General features: G+C 43.8%; 1 protein-coding gene across 1 annotated transcript in view; it reads left to right on the forward strand.

Moving 5' to 3' along the window:
- The window catches only part of LOC121005507 (deleted in malignant brain tumors 1 protein-like), a 67,370-nt gene extending 56,981 nt beyond the window's left edge, over positions 1-10,389 (forward strand). The window contains exons 4-6 of the mRNA XM_040438274.1: positions 6,879-7,093; positions 9,704-9,879; positions 10,000-10,389. Of these exons, the coding sequence (XP_040294208.1) occupies positions 6,879-7,093; positions 9,704-9,879; positions 10,000-10,389 (781 nt within the window). The remainder of the gene's footprint in view (positions 1-6,878; positions 7,094-9,703; positions 9,880-9,999) is intronic.
- Positions 10,390-10,953: the final 564 nt, after the last annotated feature.

Below are 10,953 nucleotides of genomic sequence, written 5' to 3' on the forward strand. Positions count from 1 at the left end.
TAAATGAGCGCTCATGTCTTTACTAGGGTACCTTACTCTCAGCTCCGCTAACAGGCAGTGCGGGCGGCGCTCACTCACTGACGTCTGACGTTACGTGCCTGCTCCTTCCACTAGGCGGCGCAGGCGCGTGACGTCAGTGAGTGAGCGCCGCCCGCACTGCCTATTACCAGAGCTGAGAGTAAGGTACCCTAGTAAAGACATGAGCGCTCATTTAAAGTTAGTTACAGATTACAGTTAATAAATGTATACTCCTCTGAGCGTCGGGGAGAGAGATCTGTGGATGGCACTGTCATGGGGGGGGGGGGGGATCTGTGGATGGCACTGTTATGGGAGGGAGATCTGTGGATGGCAGTGTTTAGGGGGGGATCTGTGGATGGCACTATTTGGAGGGGGGTCTGTGGATGGCACTGTTATGGGGAGGGGGATCTGTGGATGGCACTGTCATGGGGGGATCTGTGGATGACACTGTTATGGGGAGGGGGATCTGTGGATGGCACTGTCATGGGGGGGATCTGTGGATGACACTGTTATGGGAGGGGGATCTGTAGATGGCACTGTCATGGGGGGTGATCTGTGGATGACACTGTTATGGGTAGGGAGATCTGTGGATGGCACTGTTTAGGGGGGATCTGTGGATGGCACTGTTTAGGGGGGGATCTGTGGATGGCACTGTTTGGAGGGGGATCTGTGGATGGCACTGTTATGGGGAGGGGGATCTGTGGATGGCACTGTTATGGGGAGGGGGATCTGTGGATGACACTGTCATGGGGTGGATCTGTGGATGACACATATAGCATAAGATGCTATATAGTGTCATCCATAGATCCCCCCATAGCAGTGTCATCCACTGATCCCCCTCCCCATAGCAGTGTCATCCACTGATCCCCCTCCCCATAGCAGTGTCATCCACTGATCCCCCTCCCAATAACAGTGCCATCCACAGATCCCTGTCAGTTCCCTGGACTGGAGAAGATTGTCTTGAAGACAGGGAGGGCTGGGCATTCAGGGTTAGTCTTATACGGCGAGTATAGCCCAAACCCTATATTTTAAATGGAAAAGTTGGGGGTCGTCTTATACGCCCAGTCGTCATATACGCCGGCATATACGGTAGGCACCAGAATGTAGTCTATTCTATGGTAAGATTTGTGAGGAGCCGAAAAGAAAGAGAAGTCTTTTTCCCGGGGGTTGTTCGCTCGCCACGCATCTATGAGATTACTGTTATGTATAAGTTTCTTTATGCAGTTGAGGGTTTTGAAAGGGATAGAGGACTTCCCTGATGAGGTGTCAAGTAGTGGGTTGAGGGCGAAATTGAAATCCCCAGCCAGGATTACTGTACCTTCTCTAAAATCTTCGAACTTTTGCCAAGTTTTTTCAAACCAAATTTTCTGGTCCACATTGGGAGCGTAAAAATTGGCGAATGTGTATATTTGGGAATTAATAGTTCTCTTCACTAGAGTAAAACGACCATTAGGGTCTGTTAGTGTGTCGATCATGTTAAAGTCGAGTTGTTTATGGAAACCTTTACTAGTACCAAGTCTATTTGAGTGTGAGGAAGAGCTGTGATACCATTGGTTGTAATATGACCTAGAGAGATTAGGGATCTGATTATTTTTAAAGTGTGTTTCTTGTAGTAATATTACTTTCGTTTTTTCTTTATGTAGATAGTGTAGAATCTGACCTCTCTTACTTGGATTTTTAAGACCTTTGACATTATATGATGCTATGTGAATGTCAGCCATGATGGTGTTTGAGATGAGGGGGAGCAGAACTTAGATACTGTCGGATGCCTGGCTCGACTCCATTTCTGTTGTCTGGTGGAAAGGTAGTTGGTGTCAACGATACAAAGGGATTGCCTTTATGAGGGGGTGGGAAGGGGCTAAAAGATAAAAGAAAGAACGTCAAAACAGAAAATAAACTTTGTTCGAACAAACCTCTGCTGAAAGAGGAAACTAGGGATTTCATACTCCCAATGTAGGACCACTTCAGGTCCGTACTTCTGATCCAGGACAGAAGTACTATGCCCTGAAAACAGTACAGGGCCAGCATTTGAGGCATTAACAGTACACTCATAGGTGAGATAAAGAGGTGAGTGGTACTGTAAAACTAATAATATAATGAACAGATGCCCCACGCCACCCACGAGATCATAAAAAGAGCATCCGGGACTCGCCATAAGAACAGAGAGGTAACGAACAAAAATCGCCAGCCGCCCACACCCAGTCCACACCCGTATATGAAACTGGTGTGTTAGATGCAGATACAAGGAAAGAGGTTCTACCATTAGGGGTCTGCACAGCTAGCGATCCAGTCATCACCCTCAACAACACAGCGAAGGCAGAAATAGATGATCATATCTACTATAAACAACAAAGAGTAAGTTCAGTCCTCCTCAGGAATGATGCGTCTAGGGGTTAGTTTCCCGTGCTTTTTCTTGGACTTTGAGGATTTGCCACTTCCAACTAATTCCCATGCGGTAGGAGGCAAGATGTCTTGTGGTATAAATACGTCGTTTGTAGCAGACCAATCTGGGATGTCCACATCTTGTATCTCCAGTGCTCCAAAAATATCTGGGAGGTCTTTTGGTGATCTTAGGATGAGTTTATTTTCCTTCCATGTGATTAGCATTCCGAATGGGAAAAGCCATCTAAAGGCGATGCGTCTGTGTCTTAGATGATCTGTGAGTGGTTTCAGGGCACGTCTCTTATTTAGAGTAGCAGGGGCAAGATCTTGAAAAAGAGGATTTGGGTGTCTTCATATGTAATATTATCGCTTTCTCTGGCTCTTTTCATAATAAGATCTTTCTGTGCGAAGTTCAGCAGCTTGCAGATGATGTCTCTAGGAGGGTCGCCAATTTTGGGTTTGGGATGGAGGGCACGGTGGGCTCTTTCAATTATAATTGGGTCAGGATATTCTTCACCCAGTAGAGCTTTGCAGATTTCTTTAACCGCATTGGGTATGGCTTTGTTGGCGACTGATTCTGGGACACCTCTGATGCGAATATTATTCCTTCTTCCTCTATTGTCTTGATCCTCAATGTAATCGTAGAGGTAATTTATATGGTTTTGATAGGCTGAGAGGGCGGCAGAGTTTTTATTTGTATATTCTGCAACAGCCGTATGAGTGGACTCTAAAGCATCAACTCTCTGGCCCACTTGTCTCATTTCTCGTTTTATTTCGGATAGTTCCTCTAAAACGGGGTTTAAAGCTTTAGTTAAGGCTTGTGAGATGAAGGATCTGGAAATAGGTAGATCTGAGGCTGTCTCAAAGGATTCTTCTTCTTCACTCTCCCTGTCAAGCTGTGTAGCTAGCTGTTTCTGAGGGTTATTTTTGGAAGCAGATGGAGGGATCCCTTGATTTGAAGTGTTCTTCTTCATCATGAAATGATCTAAATCGGATTGAGAAAGAGATGGAGCCTTTGCCTGTTTCTGAGAGTCCTGTACCACCTCCCTATATCTGCCCACTTTTACCATAAGTGCGTTTGATCTTGCCCTTAAAGCGAATTATGTTCACCACTTCATCTCAGGTTAAAAGAACATTATTTTATTGAGGAAATAAATGGCAGAAGAGTCTAAGCTCAGGTTCAAGCTGTTAACACATACTCTTGGAGTGAAAAGTTGCTATTCACAGGATTTGGTGCTGTGTCCACAAGGGCTACTGTCCCTTTAAACTGACGAATTACAGGAGGATGATTTTTAAGCCCCCAAGTTTGTTCAGTAGGCTCAGAGGTAGTATAGGTTGTGTGCCTCTATTGATCAGCACTATGGGAAGTGCTAGAGCCAAAAAAAAAAGGTCCAGTACAGCTGTGCACTATAATAATGATGCAGCTGAAGCCCAGCGCGATGCAGCAGGAGACTCACTGGAGAGTGTTTGAGGCTGCACAGTGATTCGGAGCATAGAGGGCAAGGTGGGTACCTTAATGCTTGATATCTGGTGCCGGTAAGTGGTTCCCCTGCTGCCGGGCGGTACGTTGTTCGGGTCCACAAAATCGCGCCCGCTTGATGTTTCCAGGCGCGATGTCACGCCGGCTGCAGAAGCTCTCCGGAGCCGCTTACAATAGTCGGCGGGGGTACAGCGCCAGATCGATCACTGCGCTTGTATTGTTGGAGCCTCCGGACTGTCGGTGGAGCACAGTAAACGGCCGTGCAGGGTCAAATCCAGGCCGCGGATGCGCCACACTACTAGGCCGCAGTGGTAACTCAGGTCAGGATCTGTTCTACGACCTAAGAAAGGTCTCAAAATGAGGGTGGCTGTGGCTACAGTCCCAAGAGTGTAAAATGGGAAACTTTTAAACCAAGATAGGTTGTGGATGAGCTGGGATTGTGATGTTCTCAGCAGAGCTGTGCAGAGAGACGTCTTCCTCCTTCCACGGCTAGCCACGCCCCCCCCTTTTTTTTGTTATTTACAACATTCATCTGACAGGTTAGATCATGTGGTATTTTTATAGAGCAGGTTGTCACGGACACGGTGATACCTAATATGTATACAATTTTTTTTATTTATGTAAGTTTTATACAATGACTTCATTTTTAAAACAAAAAAAATGTTTTAGTGTCTCCATAGTCTAAGAGCCATAGTTTTTTCAGTTTTTGGGCGATTATCTTAAGTAGGGTCTCATTTTTTGCGGGATGAGATGACGGTTTGATTGGCACTATTTTGGGGTGCATATGACTTTTTGATCGCTTGCTATTACACTTTTTGTGACGTAAGATGACAAAAAATGGCTTTTTTTACACCGTTTTTTTTTTTTTTTTTTTACGGTGGTTACCTGAGGGGTTAGGTCATGTGATATTTTTATAGAGTCGGTCAATACGGACGCGGCGATACCTAATATGCATACTTTATTTTTATTTATGTAAGTTTTACACAATGATTTCATTTTTGAAACAAAAAAAATTCATAGTTTTTTCAGTTTTTCGGCGATTATCTTGGGTAGGGTATGATTTTTGCGGGATGAGATGACGGTTTGATTGGTACTATTTTGGCGTACATGCGACTTTTTTTATCACTTTTATTACCTTTTTTGGGAAGTAAGGTGGGCAAAATTTCAATTTTCTTATAGTTTTTATTTTTTTATTTTTATGGCGTTCACCATGCGGGGAAAGTAACATGACCGTTTTATAGATCAGGTCGTTACGGACGCGGCGATACCTAATATGTGTAGTGTATTTTATTTTTTAATTTTTATTCAGTGATAAATGTGTTTTTTTTTCACTTTTCTTTGCATTTTTTTGACCCAGACCCACTTGGTTCTTGAAGATCCAGTGGATCTGATGTCTGTATAATACAGTACAGTACACTATATAGGGTTCTGTACTGTATTTTACTTACACTGAACAGATCTATGCTTTTAGCATAGATCTGTTCAGCACCATGGACAGCAGGACGCCTGAGAAGGCGTCCTGTTGCCATGGGAACCTTCCCCGTCTGCCACAACTTCGCAGACGGGGAAGGGTGAGCACGGGGCTGGCAGGGGGCTGTCGGGGGGCTCTCTCCCTCTCCATTAAAGTTAGGACGTACTAGTACGCCCTGAGTCCTTAAGGACTCGGGAAATAGGGCGTACCGGTACGCCCTGCGTCCTTAAGGGGTTAAAATATTCATCCATTTTGTCACAAAAGGTTAACTATCTAGCTGTGTGAATAGTACATTCACTTTCACTTTGTGCCATCATCTAATAAACCTTATTTCTAAATTACTAAAAGGTCATAGACACATATTAAAGCTACATTCTTGTCAATAGGATAAGAACCCAGCTATAATGAGTGTTTAGGAGGTCAGAAATCAGAGATAAGGAGCTGTCAGATGAGCTCCCTGATGGGAAACAGTAAAATAAAGAGCCTGCTACTACTACAGAATCTCCAGACTGTTGTTAACCCAGCTTCCTGTGACTGAGAATCTGTCCCAACATGCAGGTATGGGAGCTGGGATTCCTCACTCCTCCCCACTGCTGCACGCCGTGCTGACGGGAGCGAGCAGGGGGATTCTTAGCTGTGCTCCGCACTTCTGCCACCAGTGTCTCCCTCCTGGTTCTGAGCAGAGCTTGCACTTTGGCTCAGAGTTCCTTGTGTGCATTTAGGGTGTGTGTGGACTTGTCTCTCCTCCTATTTGAGGCAGCATGCGCATGCCTCCTATCTTCCCCAGCTTATGTCTGGTGTGCAGGAGTTAAGCAAAGGCGCCTCCTTCTACAACTTTGGTTCCTAGTACTGTCTAGTTCCTGTGAGCAAAGATGTTCCTGTGATTTCTGCCATTACTATGTACCAGAGCTTGCATCTTGTTGAACGGACCTTGACTTACCGCCGCCTGCCCTGACCTTGTAGCTTGTTTTACGTATTTTGCTATCTTGCTGCCTGCCCTGACATCGGACCTCTTTTACCGACTTTGCCATATTGCTGCCTGTCCTTATCTCAGACTCTGTATCCAGATCTTGCCTTGCCTCCGTCTGATCAACCTCTGGCCACCTAGCACCCTTTTGGTGTCACATACCATCTGGAGGCCAGTCCAGTGAGTCCACACCCAGGTTCTCGTTTCCTCGTGTTCCAACCCCCCTCAGAGGTAGGGCCTGGTGTATCCCTCAGGAAAGTCTATCTTTGTTATCAGAGGTATTGTGAAGTACACTTAGTCATTCCCCTCTGAGGAGGTTGGTCACGTGGGACAGCGGGTTCGCACACGCTGACCTTTACAGCTGTACATAGAAAGGAACTCAAAATGTTTAATAAAGAGCAATTGAAAAAAAGATTTTTAGCCCACAATGAGTACAATGCAATAATAATTTTTTTCCCCAAAGTTGTTCATAACTTTTAAACTTTAGCTCTCATTAACTAAGTGCTTACTGCATGTAAAAATGCAATACTGATGTTTATTCCTGAAATTCTCATGACCAGAATGAAGAATTCCCGGTCCTGCAATTCATCTTCTTTGTCAATATATGATGGAACTCCTCTTGGGTCATCTTCAATTGGAGATCTGTGCAGAACACGTACAAGAGAGTTCATCTCCTCATCGAACAGCATCAGCATTGTCTATTCGCGGGCCAACAGAGAGGCAGGCTTAGAATTTTATGCAACATACTATTCTACTGATAACGACAACCAAAATGGTAATGTATCCTCATTTAGGGAAAAGAAGAAATTAAATGAAACTCTTAAAAGGCATAGGCTATAAACAACTTCATGTATGATTGAAGGGGACAGAGCACTGGTACCCCAAATGATCGTGAGAACAGGGATCCCAAGTCCCCTATTTGAATTGTTTAGGGGGTCACACATGCAAGGTGACACTCCATTCACTGTCTATTAAGCTGACAGGGTTAGTCAAGTATAGCATCCCACTCCAACAGGGACTCAGAACAACCTTACTTGTCATTGAGAGAGGTCCCAGTGGTTGGTCCCAGCGAACATTCATTTATCACCTATACTGTGGATAAGTGACAAATGTTGTTTATGGGCCAAAGCCTTTTAATGTGAAGTATATTTTATTCTTAGCTAAATAAAAAATTCAGTTTGCCATTTGGTGGATTATATGGGGGAAGGGGGCAGAGGGGTTTTGTAGGGGGGTGGATATGGTCACTGGAAGCTCTAGTTTTACTTTTCTTCCTCTTAGAACTCACCACCTCAGCCTCAATTGTCAGCTGTACACTTATATCTTTGACATGAGTGGCTTTGTGGCAATCACATAATCTGTCACTTGATTATATAAAAATAGGGAAAGCTATATTGTCTCTTATGAAACTGATTAATTCATTAAATAAGTGTTAAAGAGCTGTCAGGAGTGAAGAAGGAAAGGCTACAGATAGTGATGGACTAACATCTGCCGGGTCCCATTCATTTTAATGGCAGGCGAACCTGAAAAACCTTCAGCTCATATTTGCAGCCCAGAAATAATTACTAGAAGTGCACAAATAGTCCCACAACATGGACACTGACATACCAGATGTATTATTCGAATTTGCGATCTCCATTCATAATTTTTTTCAATGCAAAATATCGGCAATATAATTTTCGCGAACGCGCATGCGCAAATGCACTATACAGTAACCAAATGCACTATAAAGAAAGTATATTGGTATATAACACCCTGCTTCAATCAGTTTTTTTGGGGCGCGACTGGTATATGACACCAGTAGAAATTATTTGTTCCAATAACGCTTGTCCCTCTATATACCTGCAGTATCGCAGCAGAACCGCACACAACTGCCGCACAATACAAATGCACTATAATATACTTTCTAACATAGAAAGTATATTATAACATTGTACAAGGAAGGCAATCCATTAGAAATACATAAAGATAAAACGTAACCTTTAATAATGTTACTATGAGGGTCCATTCACACGTCCGTAAATGTTTTGCGGATCTGCAAAACACGGACACCGGCAATGTGTATTCCGCAATTTGCGGATCGCACATCGCCGGCACTAGAATAGAAAATGCCTAATCTTGTCTGCAATTGCGGACAAGAATAGGACATGTTCTATTTTTTGGCGGAAACGGAAGCACGGATGCGGAAGTGCGGATCCGCAAATGTGGATGCAGATCCGCAAATGCGGATAGCACATTCCGGCCCCATTGAAAATTAATGGGTCTGCACCCGTTCCGAAAAATTGTGGAACGGATGCGGACCCATTTTGCGGACGTGTAATGGAAAAGATAACCCTTCAAAATGAAAATAAATTCAATTATTGAAGTTAAGCGAAAAGCATAGATGTGGTAGGCAATAACAAGTGCTCGGCGGCACCAAATCAGAAACCATATGTCCTACCACAATTCGGGGGGTTCCAGTGCACATCCATGAATCCCGGAGGGAAAGCAAAAAACATCTATCCCTGGGCTAGATGATGATGTGGTATTGAAGGCAGGGTGGGCAAAGAAATGTCCCTGATATTGCCCTAGCCCCTAGGCCCCTGACTTCCAGGTGATCACTATATAGATCTATGTGTTTTTGACTCATTATAAAAGTATATTATAAGTATATCACACCCCTCTGTGTATCACACCTATCGACAGCACACCTATACCAGTCCTTAAAATGACTTTTGTGGCCCTATTAGCTAGCTCTTGGTGTCCCTAACAGCCTGTCCCAGCTCCACACAGCAATCTCTCCCTACACTAGCAAAACACTGAATGTAAAATGGCGGCCAGATCAGGTTTATTTATAAAGTAGGGGGTATGTCCATGTGCTGAAATGTCTCAATTGGCTGTCCTGTACCACCTGATGGATGTGTCATGGGTCAAAGTTCTTCACAATGTAAAAGAATATGGCGGGCGCGAATATCTCCATATGTTCGCATGTTCGGCGAATCACGAACACGCAAAGTTCGCCGCGAAACGACCGCCGGGCGAACCGCAAGGCCATCTCTAGCTACAGATCGAGTTGTCAGAGCAGATCTCTGATTTCAGTAATAAGTGTGCAGAACAGTCTACAAAGTCAGTCAAAACCTGAAGACTGTTAAGGGCAAACCGCTAAAATATTTTAATAAAGACCAAATGGAAAAATGATTTTTAGTCCAAAACACACTACAATGCAATAATAATAAAAAGTTTCCCAAAATGTTTTTAGCCTTAAAGGGGTTACAGTTGCGAAAGTTAATCAGATTTCTAGGTAGGTGCCTGTTTTCACCAATATCTTCTTAGAATAACTACAGTAGTTTACAATAATGAAATATAGCAAAATGCTAGCTTACATAAATGCATGTTTTTCTCGTTACAGTCAGTCTGTCCTGCTATTCTGAATACATGAAAGCTCGAATCTCACTTAGCTATCTTCAAGCGCTGGAATATTCTTCAGATAATATATTTTTGAATGACCCGCAGTGTCGCCCTCAAGTTGTATCAGGTTGGGCGGAGTTTCACATACCTTATGGGAGATGTCTGACAGTAAAACAGGTATCTATCTATCTATCTATCTATCTATTTATCTATCATACAAAAAAACATAACAAAAAAGACCCAAATTCATCCCCATTTAAGTAATTTTGTTTTTACCTTTTACCTTTTCTATAACAGGTTGAAAATGACACAATAACTTACACAAATACCCTGTTCACCGGTTCAGCCGACACAATTGTTTACAGAAAAAAACTAGGTCTAACTCTTAAATGCCGGATGTACCAAGATACTGTAGTTGAAGGCATATACTCTGCAGATGACATCATAAAGAACACGTTTATCCAATACGGCCTCTTTTCTGCTAACTTGACATTCTTCCAGTCCTGGAATTACATATATCCAGTGAATCAGTATCCATACTATGTGGCTCTTAATCAGCATTTATACCTGCAAGCAGCTTTACTCACATCTGAACCTGACCTGGTCGTATTTCTAGATACTTGTGTGGCATCCCCTGATGAATTTGACTTCACAAGAAATGTTTATTATATCGTTCACAACGGGTAATGTAATGTTACTTTTTTTTTCTTCATAATTATGGCAATTACCGTATTTTTCGCCCTATAAGACGCACTTTTCCCCCCCAAAAGTGGGGGGGAAATGACAGTGCGTCTTATGGGGCGAATGCTGCAATTTACACTGATACACCGCCGACCGCATGCTGCACAGCGCGGTTGGTGGGTGTATCAGTGGGGAGGGAGGAGGGGCTGGGGGTCGGCATCTAGTTTTGAATGGCAGCGGGGCCCTGTGCAGTCCCTGTATTCTATTGCACCGGGCCCCGCTCACTGTAGTAATCCTATCTATAACTGTAGGCATTGTTTAACTATAATCTTCAATACAATCCATTAATCTTCACTTACTAACATCCGTATCAGGCAGCAGGCCGGGCGGGCGGTCCCTGGCAGCGTAACTCACTACGTCACGTGCTTGCTCCGCCCACTTTATGAATTAAGCAGGCGGTGCGGGCGCGTGACGTAGTGAGTTACGCTGCCAGTGCCCGCCCTCCTGCCTGATACAGACGTTAGTAAGTGAAGATTAATGGATTGTATTGAAGATTATTATAGTTAAACA

Source organism: Bufo bufo, chromosome 6 (genome assembly GCF_905171765.1).
Source record: "Bufo bufo chromosome 6, aBufBuf1.1, whole genome shotgun sequence".
In the NCBI taxonomy this organism is placed as follows: domain Eukaryota; kingdom Metazoa; phylum Chordata; class Amphibia; order Anura; family Bufonidae; genus Bufo; species Bufo bufo.